The sequence below is a fragment of the Corvus kubaryi genome, unplaced genomic scaffold, assembly GCF_017639235.1.
Source record: "Corvus kubaryi isolate FWS band 111438036 unplaced genomic scaffold, C.kubaryi_AGA036_p1.0 74, whole genome shotgun sequence".
NCBI lineage: Eukaryota > Metazoa > Chordata > Aves > Passeriformes > Corvidae > Corvus > Corvus kubaryi.
In genome coordinates this window covers 7,882,997-7,903,972 of record NW_024582061.1, presented here as the reverse complement: position 1 = coordinate 7,903,972, position 20,976 = coordinate 7,882,997, and the positions used below count along the sequence as shown (strand labels likewise).

General features: G+C 39.6%; 1 protein-coding gene across 2 annotated transcripts in view; it reads left to right on the top strand.

The window, feature by feature from the left end:
- Positions 1-3,812: 3,812 nt before the first annotated feature.
- BRAF (B-Raf proto-oncogene, serine/threonine kinase) overlaps positions 3,813-20,976 on the top strand; it is a 65,214-nt gene continuing 48,050 nt past the window's right edge. For both annotated transcript variants that reach the window (XM_042050799.1, XM_042050798.1), the window contains exons 1-2: positions 3,813-3,921; positions 15,127-15,390. In XM_042050799.1, the coding sequence (XP_041906733.1) occupies positions 3,838-3,921; positions 15,127-15,390 (348 nt within the window). In that variant the 5' untranslated portion in view covers positions 3,813-3,837. The remainder of the gene's footprint in view (positions 3,922-15,126; positions 15,391-20,976) is intronic.

Below are 20,976 nucleotides of genomic sequence, written 5' to 3'. Positions count from 1 at the left end.
TCTGTTGTTAGGCAGTTCTTTGCTGCTGTCCTGGAATGTATGTGCTTATGGGCAATGAGACCCTTGCTAGGCCAATTTTGCACAGTTGGATTTTATTTGGATAGTTTAAAGGAACCTGTGTATCTGTGAGTGCTGCTGAACTCCAGAGGTGTAATTCTTAAGAACTTAGTGCTTCAGGGTGCTTTCCACAGGGAAGATGGGGCTCTATCTTGGCTCAAGTTCTGCAAGGCTGGGCTGTGCTTATGCCACAAACTAAGCTGAGTTGTCTGAACAAGCAAATCTGCAAGGAGGAAAGATGGGCTGAAGTTGCTGGCTCTGCTGGCTGTGAAAATGCAACAGGGATGGTGAAGTTTTCGTGAAGCAAAAGCTGTGGGTGCTGTGGTGGGCAGCAGCAGACTTTTCTGAGTCACGTGAGGTCATTTGTTTTGGGTTCCAGTTAGGAAAAGACTCGAGTTCCTTCAATTGAATTGAAGTAGCAATAGATCCTGCATAATAAGATGCAGCATACCTGCACAGGGGTTAATTCTCAAGCCAGCTACTTAAGGATTGCTCTGGACCACAAAAAAATATCTTAGAGTATTCACAGATGTGGGAAGCCAGAAGGTAAATTTGCTCTAAGTAAATATAAGTTCAAGTTCCCACTTAAAAGGAAATTGTGAAGCTTGGAAATTTGTTATGGCATATGTGTTCTTGTGCTAGAATATGTGTTCTTAGGCTAGAATATGCTAGTCAATACTAGATTTGTGAAAGTTCTCATCTTGTCAGAAGACTTTTGATGAATATGGCACACAAAATAGCTTTTCCATTTCTATGAGCAACAAGTAATTATTTGTTGCTATGGCTGACTTTGATAAATTTCCTTCTGCCTTCAGCGTACTTTTAACTGTATGAGGAGCCTTTCTAAGATTATAGAAATCCATATTAAGTTTGACTGTAAGATTCACTTGTGAAAAGGCTCTTGGTTTACTGCAGAGATATATACTAGGTAATTCAGGGCAATGTTTTCTGTTCCTCTGAGAAATTTTGTCTTCCATTAAACTGTACTTTCAGCTTCTTCAAGTGAAGATATTTTTACAGTGATTTTAAAATTTCTTTCATCGATCATAAGATCACAGAATGGTTTGGGTTGGAAGGGACCTTAAAGATCATCTTGCTTCAACTGCCCTGTAATGGACAAGGAGCCTTCCACTAGACCAGGTTGCTCAAAGCCCTGTCCAACCTGGCCTTGAACATTGTCAGGGATGGGGCACCCACAATTTTGCTGGGCAACCTAAATTAGTCAGGTTCCACTTGTCATGATATTAACTTTGCAGGAAGATCTCTGCCTTTGTTAGAGGCTGTTTGATTCTCTTGCCAATGTTTTCAAAATAACGTTCTTCCATTGTGCATATTGCTGGTTGTGTTATATTTGTTATTTGGTATTTTTACTGTAAGAGAAGAGAGAAGCAAGGTTCTGGTTATGGGCACAAAACAGAAAATAACATGAGCAGGGAAGTTACTCATTGATAATGAAAAAAGTATTTGGAAACTCATGTGGCAGGGGCTCATTCTCCTTGGCACTGGTGAGGCCTTGCCTGAAGTACTCTGTCCAGTTCAGGGCTCCCCAGTACAAGAGAAACATGGTTATACTGGAGAGCTGTGCTGGCTGTACTATCCAGTGAAGAGCCACAGAGATGATGGGCAATGGAAAATGGAGCCAGGCTGTCTTCAGCAGTGCTCAGTGACAAGACCAGACGCCGTGGACACAAAATGAAACACAAGGAGGTTCCTTCTGAACATCAGGAAATATTTTTACTGTGAGGGTGACTGAGCACTGGCACAGCCTCGGGGAGGTTGTGGAGTCTCTATCCTTGGAGATGTTCAAAAACCATCTGGACATGGTCCTGGGCATCCTGCTTGAGGAGGAGCATGGACCAGATGACTTCAAGAGTTCCCTTCCAACCTCAAATCCTTCTGCAATTCTGTGTTGCTTTGTCAGTGAAGAATCTTCCCTCTTCACCTTCCTCATTGCCAGGCAGTTAAACAGTAAATTGTTCATTTTGATGAGGAAAACCTATGCTGGGTAAAATTGCCAGAATAACCAAACAATAGACATTTCATTAGGTACTAATAAACCTATTCCTGAAGGTAATCCTGAGGTAATTCCTAAGATTGCCAGGAATTTTCAGTATCTGCAGCCCAGGTTAACAGCAGCATGTTACCAATTACATGGTAAGCAAGCATCCTGAGTCTTACATCGAACAGGTTAATTGATTCAGTGTTGATTCATGCTTGTTCTTTTCACCAAGCATACAACTAGCCCTTGCCATCTTGGGAAAAACCAACCAAATACAGAAAACCTTCTCTTTGCTGCTGGCTGTCAGTCCTAGGTTCAGTGATAAATGATTGCAAGTTGAGAAGCAAGTTGACTCCCACCATTGCCTCAAGGGAATTTACATACAGAATACTTGAGTAGCACATTCTTTGGTATCCCCCCACTCTCACTTTTTGTAGTTTGGTTTGCTTGTTCCTGAGTGAACTATTTTTGCTCAACTGTAGCTTCTTAATGAAATCTTTGTTCTGGTACCTGTTCAAAAAATTGGGCTAGAAGTGGATCAGTCATTAGTTTACTTCAGGAAATTGCTGGCAGATAACTGATACCTAGAAATAGAATGGGTAAATAAGGTGATGTGCAAAATGGAAGTTCAGTATTTTAGAATTTGTTTATTTGTGAACTTCTCAATTTACATATTAAAACCTGGTTTGGTCCATCTTGGATTGCATCCTATTAATGGTGCCTACTTTAGAATATCAAGTTATTTGCATAGGTTTTTTTGCTGAGGTAGGTTGTCACAATTTGTACATGCAGACTTGATCTTGAGACTATGTATTATATGTTATAATCCATGAAGTAGAAAAGAGTTATCTGGAAAAGGTAACAGGAATCTTTAAACTATCTTTGGAAGAAGCATCCTAGGGTGACCCATCCTAGCTCTAAAAACTGATTGAATAATTTTTTCTGATAAGTAGTCTGAATAACAGTATGTATGAAGGAGCAATTCTCCTTTCTTCCTTCCTCGTCCTCTGCTATAAGTTTCTCATTTTGCTTGGACTTGCTTCTTACATCAGTGTGGCATTATTGCTTTAAAGGTTCGGTCTTGTGCTTTGCTGCCTTTTTTAGGTATAAATTTGGATTCATAATACTGTTCACCTACAGTAGTGTCCAAGTCCTAAAGTGAACTCTTTCCAGTTGTGAAGAATGAGTAGCAACATGAGTGCTTTCACAGTTCAATGCTGTAGGTCATCTCTGTGTACAGGAGGTAAATGTCTTTTTCAGGTCATGTCCAAGGTCTGTAGCTCGCAGGGTAGACTGAATATGGAAGTTGAGGTATAGAAGGTGCTCTTTAAAATCAAGACATTCTATTGCCATGTAAATTGAACACTAGGTCTGGGTTTGTGAGTGTTGTTTACATACGTTGCTTAAGGTTTCATAGAAAAACTCCTTAACTAAATGTTTTAGTACTGTACAAATTGGCTTACTAAGTCTTGCAAGGAAAATACTTAATATGATTGATAAACAAGGAAAACAAGCCATTCTTAGAAGTTGTTTATTCAATAGGTCCTGAATTTTAAAACTAAATTTAAGGTTTTTTCTGTTTATTTCAGAAGCAAGCTGTTACTGAAACTGGATGGACAGGATAGCCTTTTGCACTCCTTTATTGATAATTAAAATTTTTATTATGGACTTCTCTTACTAAATATCAAGAGATTCTTGTTTTGTTCTAGGACAGATTCTGTAGGCTTCTTTTGATGATTAAATATTTTAATTTTCTGTTCTAGGTGTGGAACATCAAACAGATGATTAAATTGACACAAGAACATATAGAAGCACTGCTAGACAAATTTGGAGGAGAGCATAACCCACCATCAATATATTTAGAGGTAAGTTTACATTCAAACAAATGTGGTTAGATTAATGTTGTGTTATCTTAATCTTACAGGAGGCATCTGAGGTCAAATCTGAGAATACCTGTAGTAAAAGGGAATATTCTCCTTGTGCATTACTTTACTCTTTTCTAAGAGATAGAAAGGAGCTGTATGGGATTCAGTAGGGGAAGATCAGTGGCACGGTGTAAAATAATGTTGGTGCAATTGAAATGTCAAGCCCCTTTGTAGGGGCCAAGGGAAAGAAGATTGTGTTTATAATGGAGAAAGTCATGCTCTGTTAAAAGCCAATATATACATATGAAAACATTTTGTAAGACTAGCTTTGCCTTTAAAGCAGCTGACTTCCCTTTTTTTCTCTTTGAAAAATGATCACGTATAATCCAAAAAATTGCATAAGTAGAAGGGGACTTCTTAAAGAAATACATAAAATTGTGGGGTGGAATAAAATTTTTAAGCCATTTTTAATTTGTAAGCTAACTACAAATTCAATGTCTGTATTCTTTCATCATTCCAAATTCATAGAGTTTCATTGACATAGGACCATTAAGAGCTTAAAGAGCTGCATGCAAAAGTTACCTCTATTAGGAATTAAATGGGCATCACGTGCTTCAAACCTGCCCTTTTCATGCTTCTCTCAAGTATTGAAATAACTGGAGGTCAACCAGATTTCTTTTGTAGTCCTTTTATTTGTAATTGCTGCCTAAAGGTACTGGGTAATTAAAAATAAAGATCTCATTATTTGAGGTATTTCTAGCTTTTAGCTTAATATGTCAGAGCAGGGTGCTAGGTTGATTATACAAATGTTGACATTATGTCCTTAAGGTCAAATGAGGCCCTCAGCAGTTGCTTTACTTATTGCTAATGTGAAATGGGAGTACTGAGTCAGTGCTATCACTATTTTATCCACTCCGCTGTATTTAAACACACCTCTGTTTTCACATGAACCAGTTCATTCCATATATCTAGAATTATTATTGCCACATGCAGTGGGTTTTGTTAGGTTGTGTATCAAACCTCAATAATAATAATGAACTTAGTCTGGATTTCAGGTAGGGAAGTTGTTAGTTCATCACAGCCATTTGTCACTTGCTTCTATTGAAACTATAACCAAGATCCATCACTGGAAGCTCTGTGTTTGTTCTGTGGATCAATGATAGGGAAAAGAGCATTTGCAGTTATAAATATGTACTGGGAAATGATTACGGCAGCATAAAGAGTAAGTCTGGAATAGCTGGTGACCATAAAGCGTGAAGCTGAAAGCAGATGAGCACGTTCAAGGGATCCATGTGCCACTGAGATGGAGCTGCAGCTCTGGCTCATCAGCATGGTAGGGCAGCCCTGTGAGGCAGAGCCGGGTGTTCCTCTGCTGCAGCGAGTTCTGCTGGATCATGAGCGGGGCTTGGGACGAGTAGTGCTGGTACTGACTAGGGAGCCACAAGCCATTGGGAGGAAGGTGAAAGGGGCTGACACTGTGCTTTTTCAGTTGAGTTATCCCATGGGACAGTGAGCCCTGTGGAAAGAGCCTGCCATTGTTGAAATGAAAAGCTTGTTCTTCCCAGCTCTTTGCTATGTGGTTCTTCCGCTTCCTTTGTTCACGTACTTGCAGTACTGGCAGTGACTAAGCCACTGCCAGTCACTAACCTGTAAGGAAAATATTCTGGTTTTGCTTGATTACTTTACCATCCAGGTAGTAGTTTGAACTTGATCATGATGAAGTCAGTGAGCCGCAAAGCTGGGGTTGAGATTAGGAAAGGGAAAAGAGTTTGCAGCTGTGAGCCAAGAACTAGAAGATGGTGTGAGAGAGGAAAGGAACCTTTTATTTGGATGGTCACTAGCATAGATTAGATCATCCTCAGATGCATTTATCAAGGTGAACAGGATTAAATGCTGCAGACTTGTAATTTGTTTAGTGTGTAGACTTCCTGTGGTAGAACTAAAGTGTGAAAGAAAAAAAAAGAAGAAATCTATTACTGAGTGCCAGATACAGTTAGAAGCAAGATTACTCTCTACCCTTGACTGTTCATTTCAATCCAATAGCAGTTGTCTAATGTGTCCTTTCTTCACCTTTCCCACCTTTTGGCTGCTTTTGGCTTGGTCAAGACAGGACTTGCTTTCTGTTCTCAGTATTTACTTGGCAGCAATTTATCTGAATCTAACCTGTCACTGCTAGAGCTCATGACTTTCTGTATTCCATCACTTGTCAGAGAAAGGGCCAGAAAAACTCTGGTTGAAGCATGGAAGGACAAAGCTATATGTAAAAAGTTTTGAATGTAGTGTGATAAAGTGTGAAAGAATGTGTTCGCCTCTAGGAGATGCAGAACTAAGAAAACACAGTAGTTTTGATACAAATAAAAAGATGTCTGTCTGACGTGTTAGAAATAGCAAACTTCCCATGTACAGAGTTAGTGTGTGATAGCGAGTTTGGGGCTCAAGTTCTGTACCTGGGTGTCATCACTGGCTTCTCTGGAGGGCTCCTCTTTCCCCTTAAGCTTTTACCTCTAGTCTGTGTCTAGGTCTTGGTGCTGTGGTCTGTGTACTCTCACCAAAATGCTCAAGTGGGAAGGTAATGGAACTTAAAACTCTGTCCATCATCTTCTGAGCTTTCTATTTTTATTGCTTTGCCAAAGATTCATTTCTGGCTGTAATACAGTCCTGCTTTTACACAGAATCTTTATGGGTAATTTTGCTAGTATGTTACTTGAACTGCATCATCCTTCCCTTTGTTGCCTTAGATTCATAGAATGGGTTGGGTTGGAAGGGATCTTTAAAGGTTGTCAAGTTTAACCCCCTCTGCAATAAGCAGGGGCATCTTCAACTACATCAGGTTGCTCAGAGTCCCATCCAACCTGGCCTTGAACATTTCCAGGGATGGGGCATCTACCACCTGTGCCAGTGTTTTACCATGCTCATCATAAAAGTTTTCTTCCTTATGTCTAGTATGGATCTAATCTCTTTTAGTTTAAAACCATCACCCCTTTTCCTGTCACAGCAGGCCCTGCTAAAAAGTCTGTCCCCATCTTTCTCATAGATGACCTTAAATATCAAAGGCCCTTTAACTATTCCAGGCTGAACAACCACAGCTCTCTCAACCTGTCTTCATAGGAGAGGTGCTCCAGCCCTCTCACCATCTTTCTCACCTTCCTTTGTACCCTCTCCAACAGGTCAATGTCCTTCTTATACTGGGAGCCCAGAGCTGGATGCAGCACTCTGGTGGGGTCTGACAAGAGCCGCACAGGGTGGCAGAATCACCTCCCTTCACCTGCTGGCCATGCTGCTTTGGATGCAGCCCAGGATGTGGTTGGCTTTCTGGGCTGAGTGCACTTTGCCAGCTCATGTCCAACTTTCCATTCACCAGTACCTGTTTTGCAGGGTTGCTCTCAATCCCTTCATCTCTCAGCCTGTATTGATACTGATTTTAAAATCCTTCTGCTGCTCTAATCTCTTTGCATTTTCCATAAAACGTGAGCGACTCTTAAGGACTCCTGTAGATTGTGTCTCTTGATCATCTCTTGAGGTTGCTATCAGCAAGCATGTTGTCTTCTTTTAGCCGAAGTTGAAATTAGCCAGAGCTAATTGCTAGGTAAGCATCTGCAAATGAACACTTTTGCTTTCACCTATATTGCCTTTCACTAGATGTAAACATCTAGTTTTATTGTAATGCTTTTTGCAAAAACATGGCTTTTTTTACGCTTCTGACAAGTTTGACAGCTGTCCATCCATCTTCCAGTGTGTAGATTTTCAGTACCATAGGGTTTGTTTGGTTCTTTTGTACTCCTGTCTGGCTTTATATCTGTAATTTACTACAGTTCTCACTACCAGCTCATGTTCAGAGAACTTGCAGCACCCTGTGCACTGGCTCCTGGCCTGTGTTGGAGCTGCCTCTGAAGACCTGTCAAGTGAAGTTGTGGTTGAACCTAGTGACAGCATTGCCTTCCAGTTAAAAGTGAAAGGAAGGGGTGGGGGGAGCAGAAGCTCATGAGAAAGCGGAAGAATTCAACAAGAAAGTAATTCTGAACATTTAGCATTCAGAGGTTATAGTAAAATTATTTGTGCATTGAATATAAAACATACATCTCTTTTAAAAATAAAAAGGAATTTATGCCTTGGTTACAGCTGCTCAAGACTTTTTGAAGCTTTTTTTTCTATGTTCATCTGAGATTGAAGACAAAATTTTCACCCCCCTCAGATTTTTTTTCCTCCAAATTCAGGAGAGGGTGTCAATGCATTTTACGTCAAAAGAACGTTAAAACTGACAGCTGTTGTTGGAGCCATCATTTCGGGTTTCATCAACTGACTACGAAAGAGGAATGCTTTCCTTGAAATACCGAAAGTGATTGACATGTGCTGTGTTGAGTTCAGCATATATTTAATTATTCCTGCAAGAGGGAATACTCAGATGTAGGGGTATCTCCCTGCTTTGATCCATCACTCCTCAGTGATGGTCTTATAAAAGTGAGTGTGGAGCAGGGGGAGTAGAGCAGAGCGTGCAAGCCTGGGTGGAAAATGTAGTGTGAAGCTGGAGGGCAGCAAGTTGCTTGCCTTGGTCCTCCCTGGGCAGGAAAATTAGGGCTCAGGAGGGAGACCAGAGCTGCAGAGAGACTTCTGAGTGTTTGTCTAAGGTACAGAGGCAGGAAACAAAATGTACAGAAAAAAGAAAAGAACATTTGTCATTAACGACACAATTTTCTTCTAATCATTATAATTAGTAATAGCTTTGGGAATCTTGTCAATGTTCTCTAATATGATATTAAGAAAAACTTCTCTGTTTGTTCTGTCTGAAGGAAAGAATCCATCTAGTAAGCAATGACTGTATTAAAATCCAAAAATGGCTTGTAGCCAGATTTCCTTCTTATGTAATCTTGACTTTTAACTTCTGCCAATCACTGTGTGTGACCTCAGCTCAAACAGACCCCTGGAAATCACTGTCAAACCACAGAATGGTTTGGGTTGGAAGCAACCTTCAAGATCATCAAGTTCCAACCTCCCTGCCGTGGGCTGGTAACCTTTCACTAAACCAACTAGACCAATGGCTCAAAGCCCCATCCCTAGAGCAGTTCAGGGACAGGCCGTCCTCAGTTTCTCTGGGAAACCTGTTCCATACATCACCATGCTCAGAGTGAAGAATTTCTTCCTAATATCTAATCTAAATACATCCTCTTTCAATTTAAAGCCATTGCCCCTTGTCCTGTCACTACATGCCTGTGTAAAAAGCCCCTCTCCAGCTTTCCTGTAGGGCCCCTTTAGGTGCTGTAAGGTCTCCTGGAGCCTCCTTCAAGCTGAAGAACCCCAAATCTCTCAGCCTGTCTTCACAGGAGAGGTGCTCCAAATATTTGAAATAACTGCTTGACTCAGTAGATGTAGAAATATCATTAATTGTATTTTATTTTCTCCTGGAAAGAGGCTGCAGGAGCTTCTCAATAGGTTTTACCACACTTTTTGGAAGCACTCTGTATCTCGGTAGCTGAAAACATCAATGATTTTTGTCTTCCCACATAATTTCTCAGTGCCTTATATCAGTCCTTGAAGTGCTGTTTCCCGAAATACATAGTTTGTGACTCACCATGGAAAAACCCTTTTCCTAAGGGTTTTTCTAAGCATTGTAAATATTGGAAATCTTTACTGCAAAGAAGGCTGCTATTATGATACTGGGAAAACCTGGGATTCACTAGCAAAAATGGTTAAAATATGCACTTACGTATTCTTTGGAACATCCATCAAAATTTGTATTTCTTTTGTCTCTACCAACAAAATACTGATGAAAAGGGTAACCTGAGTTAAGGCAAGGAGAATAAAGGCCTGTGTATTGGTAACAAATGTAGTGTACAAACTGAAATGGGTTGCACAGACCCAGGCTGGCCAAAAGCACTCAGCTCAAACTCAGAAGGTAGGGATCGTGGTTAAATGACTTAATCAGATTTGTTAGCTTTTGTAGACTCTTAATGACTGTTCAGGGAGGCCTTACCTTTTTAAACTTCCCAGCTGCTGTGTGTCCTTTTTACCCCATAGTCATGTGTACAGTATTACCTACCAGCGCTTCCCTCTGAGAACTGAAAGAGTTTTGGCCCATTCGCATGGAAATTCTTGTCTGGGATGGGGCTGCATTCTGGACCAGTAGGTTACTTCAGTTAACAGTCCAAGACTAAGCTGCCAGGTCTTTTGAGGTTTGTTTGGTTTGATTTTGGTTTTTTAATTTGGACTCCACACAAAATGGAACACTATGCAAATGCACAGAATTACAGTGGTATCAAAATAAGTTTTAATACTCGGTCAGCTTTCTAATACTGTCTTGAAGGAATCATTCTCTTTCTTACTCCTACTCTTGGAAGCAATTTAAAATGAGAATCGTGGAGGTAGAGGCATGTTTGCCCCCAGCTACCGTGATTTTTATTTTTTTCCTGGCTTTCTCTTTGCCTGGATGTGTTTTATTCAGAGGCATTGCTGTTCTCAGTTTTGAGAGTTTGGCTGTTGAACATCAGGAGGGTATTTAATTTCTTATTCCTGTGTATCTGAAGAATCGATGCAGGAGGTCAAATTAGTTAATTAAAGAAGATTACCTCTTTGCTGATCTGAAGTATGCTTATTGCAACAGCAGGCAGATACCGTCTGAAATAGATCTTGGTGATGAATCTCAGATTGTTCCAGAGTGTGGGATTCCAGGAAAATGCTAACACTGCATACAGACACTGGGAAACCTGGTGGCCCTCTGGGGAATTTCAGATTGGTTTTTACCAGGCTCCTAACAGATGCTGTTCAAATATGTTGGACCAAAACTGGAGTGTCTAAAGTTAGACTAAGTACAGATTTAGGAGTCTTACTAAATGAAGAAGTCGTGACGTATGTTACTGTCTATCTTCAGCTCCCATTTAACTTAGTGGGATTTGCATTTGATCAACAGCCTAAAAGGTCAGACATGTTTTAAATAGAAACACAATCTCAGTTTCAAAGACCAGGAACCTGCAGTTCAGGCTTTTAAGTCTTGCACTGTGTGGATAGTATCTAAAGTTGACTGAGGGAGAGAGAGAGCATGGCAAAGACAGTTACCTGCTTGAATTTAGACTGGTGTTCTAACCAGATGTAGTAAGGGGAAGAGAGAAGGAGAAATCATGTTTTTCTACTTAGGTTTCTCACTGATTAATTAAAATTTTAAAATTGTTGCTTTTTATTTCCTTAGATGATGTTACTAGAATGTATAGCCTGGTCATGGCCCAAGAAAACAAATTTCAAATATAATATAAATTATATGTAAGAAAAAAATACGCGTATTTTTGAAAAAACCCTTTGTCCTCATCTTGTCATCAGAACGCTTTTGGCGTATCTGCATTACATCTTTCAAATTCTGTTGACTTCTGAGGTCATTTTCTTTTGTCAGTAGGTTGCAATGTTTAAGAAGTAACTTTAAGGCTGCTGCTCCTGAGTATACACAACAGTTAAAACTGCAGAATGTATACAGCAGAATAAGACAGCAGTTGTATTTCAGCATGTGTGCACACTGAATATAAACATGCCATCTTAAAATGCTTTAGGCTGGACTTTGCAGCTTATCAGGCCTTGATGCATTTTACTTAGCTGAAGTTTCAGGGGTATTCTCACGTGTATAAGACTATTATATGATATGCAAATATACTGATATGCAATATAATTAAAATTCATTTTTTGTTCTATTTTTGATAGCCATAGGATTATGTGTAGATTGACAAGTTCTGCCGATTTTAATCTAATATTCAACTTTTCAAATACATACTTTGTGAAATAAAACTGTAAGTTCACACTAAGCTGGGAGCAGTCTGAGCTGTCAGTGACCCACCCTGATGATACCAGCAGCAAACTGCACGCTGGGCTGCATCAGCAAATGTGGCCAGCATGAAGAGGCACCCATCCATCCACTCATTACCTGTGTGGCTGCTTTGGGGTGGTGTTCAGCACGGGGAAGAGAAGGTTCAGGAGGAATCTGCAGGCTCTTTCAATGTTAGGAGAGGGTCAGACCTATGCAGACAGGCACAGCAAACGGGGAAGGGGCAATGTCACACACAGTGAGCATCAAGTTCATTTCATAAGAGACAATTCCTCACCACGAGTGTGGGTTTTGAGCTCTGGAATTGGCTGCTTAGAGGTTGAGGGCTCTCCATCTTTCAAGACTTGCAAAGCTTGCTTTGGCAAGGCCCTGAGCAGCCTCATTGAACTTAAAAATTTTTTTTGTGCTAAACACTTGTTTGGACTAGATGACTTCTGCGGATATCTTCCAACCTTTTTTTTTTCCTTTTTTTGTTTTCTCTCTTGTAATTCTATATCAAGCAAGATTTAAGTTTTATGTAGAACATTACTTCTTAATGGGAATATGTAAACTGATTGGATTGCAGTCTCGATTTCATAAACTCTTCCTTCTGAAATGCCTTTGGAATCCTTGATTTAATGATTTGTTTGAATATTCATCTTATTGATCTGTGACCTAATTTTAATTTTTACAGTTTGTTTTTGAAAAACACTGTCAGAAATAAACCTCATAGTTGATGTAGAGGGCCTTGGCTGACTTGAAGGTTTGTGTAGCTGTTGATGCCCATCTGCTAAGGTGGCTGTGCTGCTGCAGATCAGTTTTGTAGATAGGCCAAATCTGCAGTATAATCTTTCTTTTAGCTAGAAATACTTGCCATACGTCAGCTTTGCTGATGTAACAATCATTGAATTTAACTCTATAGAGTAATTCTTGTCTTGACTTGGTGCTGTTGCCTTAAAGTCTATTGGTGCTAATCATCAGATGAAACTTTGTTTCTCCAAAGTACTTAACCTTAGTAAAATGAAATTTTATTGGAGGTATTCTGTTTCTGCTGCGCGTACTGTTGCTCTTTTTGTATAAGGAGAATTTTTTTTTTTCTTTTTTTTAAAGAGCAAATTGTACTTAAAGTTCAGCAATGCATTTCTGCTTCCTTTCTGTTTTACTAGGGGATCTTCTGCTATGACACTGAATTGCTGTAACATAATTGAGAGCTTTTGTTCTCACAAACAGTACAGAGCTTTTTGCAGAAATCAGTGGTATAGAACCCAAAGCCAGCAGCAGCTCCCAGCTTTCCATACTCATTGTTTATTCTCTTAAGATAAATCATTTGACTTTGAGTTTGCATTAGTGACAGATTAAGCTGCCAATATAAACATTGTAGGATTGAGTATTTTGAAAGTTGTGTGTAATTTTGTGAAGGAACTAACCCACAAGTGTCCGGAAGCAATGTAATGTTGCGTGTGTTTGAATAATATTTTGCAATGTTCATGAGAAAGGGAAGTAAGTATTTAGAGAAGTATTGGTGAAATGGTAACAGTTTATGTTTCCTAATTTTTGTTTACTGAAAATAATTCTTGACACATGGAGCTTTTACTCAAGTTTCCATGAGAAGTTGATCCTGGAAGTAGGAGAGACACTTGTGTTACTCTACAGCCAAAAAATGCCATTATTTATGGTTGGGTAACCTTTCAATTTATTTTTTGACAGTACAATTGGGTTAGAGTGAAGATGTTTTGATTTTAAGTCTCAGAGTTTGGGGTCTATTTGTGAAATGCTAGACATCTTCTGTTTTTAAAAGAAATAGAAAATAGTTTTCAGTTTCTTGCAGCTTATATATGTTTATCAGAAGTGGAACCCATAAAATTTAGAATTTGCAACTGTGATGTTCACCACCATTCTTTAAAATGCTTTTTCTTTCTTATTCCTCACTGTCAAATTATCATTTTCTTTGTTAATGCTGTGGGGGTGATGACTCATTTTGAACATAGGTCCATCCTGGGAGGATGCTAAGCTTTCTTAAAAAGGGAGGGGTGAGCCACTGTTTACTCAGCAACACCAGTTTGGATTAGATGAGCCTGCACATTTAACCTGGAGAAATAAATCGGAGAAATAAACTCCTAATAAAATGTAGTACTTGTGGCTACAGTACTGAATGCTGGTTATTTTTTCTCTATTTTTCTTTTTCCACATGTAGATGCTGCAGACTTTTGGTCAGTTAAATTCTCCTGTAACTTTAATTAGCAACATGTTATGAACAAAAAACTAGGAAATCAAATAAAATAAATAATTTTAAACGACAGAACCAGAAAGTATTTTTCTTTTGTATAAATATACTTGAAAATATCATTGAAGAATTTATGCATATTGGTATGGATCTTGGCCTTGCTGTAGAGAGAAGTAGAAAATTCCGTTCCCTATTGCTTACATGTTAGGTTTGGAAGATCTTTGTTTCTTCTTTTCTGTAAAGGTCTAAGCATTCCAGTTAACACTGACATGGTTCTGTAGCGTGAAACACAGGTTGCTAAACTGTTTCAGGTTTTTAAAGATATTCTACTAATTTATATACTGAAGAAATGGTTCTAGTACTTGGATACCGACCAAAATTTTCTTGTTACAAAGTTGTGAGTAACAAACTTGAAATAAAAATATATACTGATTATGTATTTGTTTTATAGATCTTGGCACTATTGCTTAACTTCACTACATTTAATAAAGACTTAATGGGCAAATTTAATATTACTGATTTTTTTGTTTGTTTGTTTAAGAAACTTGATCTGTGTAATCAGGTTTTACATAAACATGCTGAAAAGATGTTAAAAAACTTTCAAAGGAACACTTTTCCATGTTTTTCGTTGGCTTTGAAACAGGGCAAACTATGTTGTGTTCTAAATGAAAAACATTTTTTGTCCCATTTGGTATGAAAGGATAGTGCCAGAGGTGAACGATGGTGAACAGTGAGCTAGGTGAGTTGTCAGATACAGATGATAAAAAGCAGATCTGAGCTTTCTCTTAGTTATTGCATTAGAGGTATTTAACTGTCATTCCAACAGAATAACAAATGTTGTCAGCTGCACTGCTGAATTACTGTGCTCCAGATAAATTTATCAAAGATTTCTGGGTTTTTTTAAAGAGATTATGTATTAGAATCTTCAGTGCAGGTGCTCTGAAACTGTAACTTATGATTTCTTTTATCCATTTCTTCATCTAATTTATTAAAACATTACTTGTTGGTTCAGAAGGTTTAACATGATGTATTGAAAGCCATTCCTTCATTGTGTCCTGAAAAATTTGACCAGGCCATTTTGTTCCTATTCCTGGGAAATTTGTATTAGTTTAGGAAGTGTTTTGTTTCGTGTTTGTTCCGAATTTAGATTTCTCGTTTTGTCTGAGGCTACTACTTGATTAAAACAGCTGCTGTTCCTTTACAGGCCTATGAAGAGTACACCAGCAAGCTTGATGCTCTACAGCAGAGAGAACAGCAGTTACTGGAATCCATGGGGAATGGAACTGATTTCTCTGTCTCCAGTTCAGCTTCTACAGACACAGTTGCATCATCTTCTTCCTCTAGCCTCTCTGTAGCACCTTCATCCCTTTCAGTTTATCAAAACCCTGCTGATATGTCACGGAATAACCCTAAGTCTCCACAGAAGCCTATTGTTAGAGTCTTCCTGCCCAACAAGCAAAGGACTGTGGTGAGTCAGTTTCTATTCACATACTTGTAACTTCATTATTTCCTGTATCTCTCTCCCTCTGTATGCAAAAGTTAATTTAAGAGCTGAAAAGCTACCTGTGAGGAGGTCAGAGAAAGTGTCATGATAACTGTGCTCTGCCACACTCAGTTGTTTTGATCCTGTGAATGTTTTTGACAGGATTAAGGCAAAGAAGTCCATTAGAGCAATAATACAGAATACAGAACCTTCAGGAGTTTTATAACTATGAAGATACCTCAAGAAATAGTCTTCTCAAACCAGCTTTTGGATAAATAGTAATTTACCATTTTACAATAGTTAGAAAGGGACAGTAAGTGCTATTTCTTGTATTATACAAAATTATTGACTAGTTTAACAGGGCAAGATGGAGGAAGTGTTTTCTATGTTGTCAGAGTTACTAGCAGCATTGGTTCTTTAGAGCAAGAACCAGCCTCTTGCAGCTAAGAAGGGCTGTGCAGGATTGCTTGGAGGTTTTTCTTTTTTTGTTTTTCCTCCCTACTTACTGCGGTGAGTGTTTGTGTGGAGACCATGATGCTCTCAGGCCTTGTGTAGAGAACTGGCATGGGGAGGGGCATGGTTGCTATTAGAGGGCTCAAGAAATCTTGCCCACAAACTGTTTGAAACCTGGCGTTTATCAGTTTTGACAATGTTACAGTGATTCCTGAAGTCATGGAAGAGTAGTTGACTTTTTGCTGCTAGAGAAGGGATTTTTTAATCAGTTAAGAGCTGCCAACTGAAGAGCCTTGATATGTGCTTTAGAGTAATACACTGCAAACTGTGATACATGAAATTATTGACAAGCCATAGTCTAGGCTCTATTTTGCAAGGTGGTACGTAATCCAAATTTAGCAGGGGAGCTGTGTTTCCAGAGAGGGTGGGAAAGGAATGGACAACAAGAGTCCATGTCAAACCAGGACGTTTTGCAGCGGTCAGTCAGGTGTCAGCTATCTCTGGATTGTTACTGCCTGTTGAAATTGAGTTGCTGGTAAAAAGAAGATAACATAAACTGAGTAGTGCTAAGCATTGGAACATGCCCTCACCCTTTCCCTACCACTTTCCTTTCATTCTTCCCCCACCCCACTGAGCAAGAGACTTAAAGTGGGAACAGCATTGGAGGGTGGTTGTTGTCACCTGATTTTCTTTTTTAATATTGCTTAATTGTTCAAGATATTGCTGAAGATTGAAAGTAATATTTGGGTTTTGACCTGGGGAATGGGAGTTTAGTGTAGACTGTGACCACTGCAGAATGTACAGTGTAAAGCCAGGTGATTCTGTTGTCTGTCTCTTGAGGAAAGTCTAAGCACACAGTACTACCCACAGAGTGAAATCTGGAGAGAAGGTACTGGATTTTGGAGGGACCCTGGTTTCTTCATGTGTTCTGTCCCACCCTGTCTGGCTATTTGCAGCCCCTGTCATGGGGCTCACAAGTCGGTTTTGTTTCTTTCCTGTAAAGGATCACAGCATATCACTTCCTGAGCTGTTCTGTGCATTACCTTTTTTGTCTCTCCTATGTGTTCTCCTGTCCTCTAAACCACATAGTATAATTCTACTCTTACTCTTTTCCCCTCATCTGCAATACTCTTGTTCTGCTTCTTTGTGTCTCCTTTTTTATGTCCTCCTCAATCCTGTTCTGTTTTTCCCAGCACTGAATCTAGGTGCTCCTTCTAGCAGGTAAATGTGGTTTAATTTCCGTATAGTCAGGTAGAGGCTCTTGATTCTGTCCCCAGCTTTCTACTGGAGGCTGAACAAGTCCAGCTCTGCAGCTAGTTTCCAGCTTGCTTTGGTTCTTTTTATTTCAGTTTTACACACTGCTTAGATCAAGTTGTGTTACTAAGTTGAACTTTTTTCCTTATTTTTTTTTTCAAATACTGTTAAGTTATCTCTGGTTTAAAGCTGAGAAATGGTGCTTATAGGAGCTCTTGAGTGTGGGGGTTATTGGCCTTGGAACTGAAGTTCATTTCTCTGAAACTTGAACCAGTGCTCATTTTATTGAGAAAGTCAGGAATTTCTTGTATGGTGACTCTTAATGTAATTACTTTGTTTTTAGTATTTATTGATCCTACATGTAGTCTGTTGGAAACTGAGGAAATTCAGAAGGAACTGCATCAGCTTACTGAATCCTGGGGAGCATCAAGCACAGCATCACTAGAGGTGATTCTCCTCCTCTACTCAAGTGTGGCCTCACCTTGAGCACTGTGTGCAGTTTTGGGTGCCACAGTGTAAGATTCTGTGATTTACAGTGCAGTTTTAATGGCTAGCAGTCAGATGATAGGTTACTAGCCTAAAAAAGCATCCAGCATTTTTCAGTGAACACTGAGACTGCTTCCTTCATTCTCTCAGTGGATAGAGAAGTGTTGCACACATTTGTCTTCCTTCGTAACCTCTGGCTTCAGAAGCAGACTGGTTGTGTCTCACTTGTGCCCATTAACTGAGCCATTTGCTTATGTAGCTGTGATGGTAGTTCAGGATGTTCAAGTATACTGGGCAGCTTGTGATGGGTTGAAGCAGGAAGAAGATTCCTTGTGGAAGTACATGGTACTTGCCATTAGAGCCTTCCCCCTGCCCTAGTTCCCATTCCTTATGGCTGTTACAGTAAGGCTGATGTGTTCTACAGTCAAGCAGGTGGCTGGAAAGGAGAGATACTGGTAAAGTTGCAGTGTTGCAGCAATCTTCTCCCCACCTCAATTGCTTTCAATTAATACCTTCTTCTGAAAGAAAATCTTGTTAGTATCACCATAATAATTTCAGTCTTTACTTCCAGTTCAGGAGGGGAGAAATGTTGTCAGATCCTAACGGGTCTGTTTATTTTTGTCTGGGAATGCCATAACATTTCTTAAACTGACTTAAAGTGACTGGAATTGAGTTGGTAATGGAGAAACAGCCTTGTTATTTATCTTTGATCACTCTGAAGCAATCCCAAGTGCTCCAACAGCCTTCTGCTATTTGTTTAGAGCTCCTAAAAATGCAGGAAATGGGGGGGAGTTGCTTGCATATCTTACATTTTTGACTAGCAACTGCCTTGTTAGTTGAGAGTTCTCTATGTGTTATTGTTTGTGTAGGATCAAGCAAATACATCTGTTGGAGCTAACTCCAGTTCAAAATACAATTTAAGGAAACTGATGGGAGTACAAAGAAATGAGACCGTGGTGTTCAGTGTGATTGTGGTGCAGAGGTGGTGTAGCTGATAGGAAGTTTCTTTGTGTGTGTCATGACAAGGCAGAGCGTTCCACAGACCTTTTCCTAATGGAGGACAAGGTGTGAAGGTGCTTGCCTGAAAGCCTGACTGGTCTGTGGCAAAGCCTAGTGCTGCTCATCATTTGAAGTGAGCATTTTGGTTCAGCTCACTACAGGACACGGTTCAGAAGTAACTTTTTTTTGAAAGCAAAACCACATAGTCACTCACCTCAGTTAGCTGGAGGGGAATCAATGAGTAAGTAGTGTCAGAAAAAAAGATTATTTTCCTTGTCCTTGGCCTGGAAAGGGATGAAGAGAAGTTTCTTTCTCTGAACAACTTCCTAGAAGAAACAACAGATTGTTTTTTCTTCTCTGTGCTGGGGGAATTTTATCCCCTATAATGCAGAGAGATAAACATGTATACTTCTTTCCTTATTGGCTTAGTTCAACTGGCAAGACACATGTCCTTTGGAGAAGCATTCCACACAAATATGACTGGGATAAGTCTGTGCAGGTGGGTTTGTTCCTTTTTGTTCTAGGCCAGAGAGGAGGATGCTGAAATCATAAAAATGCAAGATGGTGAAAGTCCACCTGAGATGAAAAGTTATTTTGTGGAACAAGTTGACGAGGCTTATCCAAGCAGTGGCAGAATTTGGGGAAATACTAGTTTAACACTTGTTTGGGTTAGGAATCTAAATGTCTGGTATGCGTAGTAACAACAACGCTGATTGAGGGAGAGCTTCTGGAGGTGGAAGGAAAGTATAGGAGCTCTGATATCCTGCTGGGTGCTGTAAGTCTGAGAGATCACATTACATGCTGAGACTCGGTTTTGGTAGAAGGGAGCACAGCCTTGGGCAGTCTTAGTTGTGGTGTGGATTAGGATTTTTTTTTTCCCAAATTGTCTGATTGAATGTGCATGCAGAGAGAGAAAAGAGACAGAAGACAGTGCTCATGCAAATAAACAGAAGTAGACACATAGCTGCTTGTTGAGAAGGGACAGTAATTCAAGGAGAATGGTGATTATCAACTGATCCAGAGGTATGGAACAAATAGGATGACTTCAGGTTTATATAGGAGGAAGAAGACAGTGAAAAAGTTTAAAATGAATTGAAGGAGTTACGGGCAATGAATATAAAAGCTTTCTGTGAGTGTAAAGAATACAGGAATATGGTATTTGCATATAGGGCAGAATTTAAGCATTTTGTGGGATTGCTTTGAGTTGTGTGGGGAGTTTTTTTGGGGGGGGATTGTTGTTTTGGTTGGTTTGTTGTTTTATTTTTTGTTATTTTTTTCTTTGAGGGTTGCAGGAACATTCTTTGAGGACCTGGGTAAAGTATCTTTTGCACATCAATTTTTAACTGGTAGATTTGGGATAAGGAAAAAACCTCCATTCCCAATTGCAAAAACAGATCCAAGTTTTGCTCTGTGGAAGCTGACAAAATAGTTTAAATGATTAATCCAATTACATTGCTTGCTCACTATAGACCTTAAAGTGCTAGTACAAATTTTTAGACAGTTTTCCTGTGGCCCAGCAGTTGATGCTGGTCTCTTGGAGGAAAGCATTCTGAAACCTGGAATGGAATAAACATTTTGTGGACATATCTGGAGTATCTCGCTGTCATGATGAAAGAGCACAAGAATAGGTCAGGCATGTATGGTATTTTCCATGGGTTGTCTTCCAAATTTGAGCTATTTGTCACTCAGGAATTTTAGGAGTTTAAGTGTTTTCTATTTGGAAACGCTCTGTTCAGCCTCCATTAAAAGCATGCTATGGATACTAGAAATTTGTGTCTTGTGGTTAGGAATTCCATGGGCGTGGTTACGTGTAGTGTGCGTAATCATGATCTGTGTTTGTCTGCCACATGCTACTTTATACTGAGTGACATAAGGGCTTCTGAGAAAAGCCATTTAATGCAAGGCCTGGTATAAAAACAAGTAGCTAAAACTGGTCATAACTCTGCAGAGGAACAATATTAGGAAGTTTTTGATGTTGTTGTGAAGTCCTAGTAAAAGGAAAGAAGGAGAGTATTCTAGGAAAGGAGAGTGCAGTGAGTGGGATTCTAACTCAAGTACTTCATGAACAAGATCATATAACGTGCTGAGTAGCAGCCCTGAATATTTCTGATTACCCAAGAAATCCCTTCTGGACAACTACTTAGAGTGGGAAAAAAACCAGTGTGAAAGCAAATGAACTCTACTGAGTGATGGTATGGCACGTGGAAAGTTACAGGAAAACAGTGTTGAAGTGTAAGAAATGATGGGCATTTGAAAGGCATCAGGTGGTGATAGGTCTTGTGCTTCATTGCTGTAGTCTGTTGCTGCTTTCTGCACATTACCAGCTTCCAGAGGAAGTGTTCACTTCATGTCTTCTGGCCTTCTTGGTGGAGTGGCTGT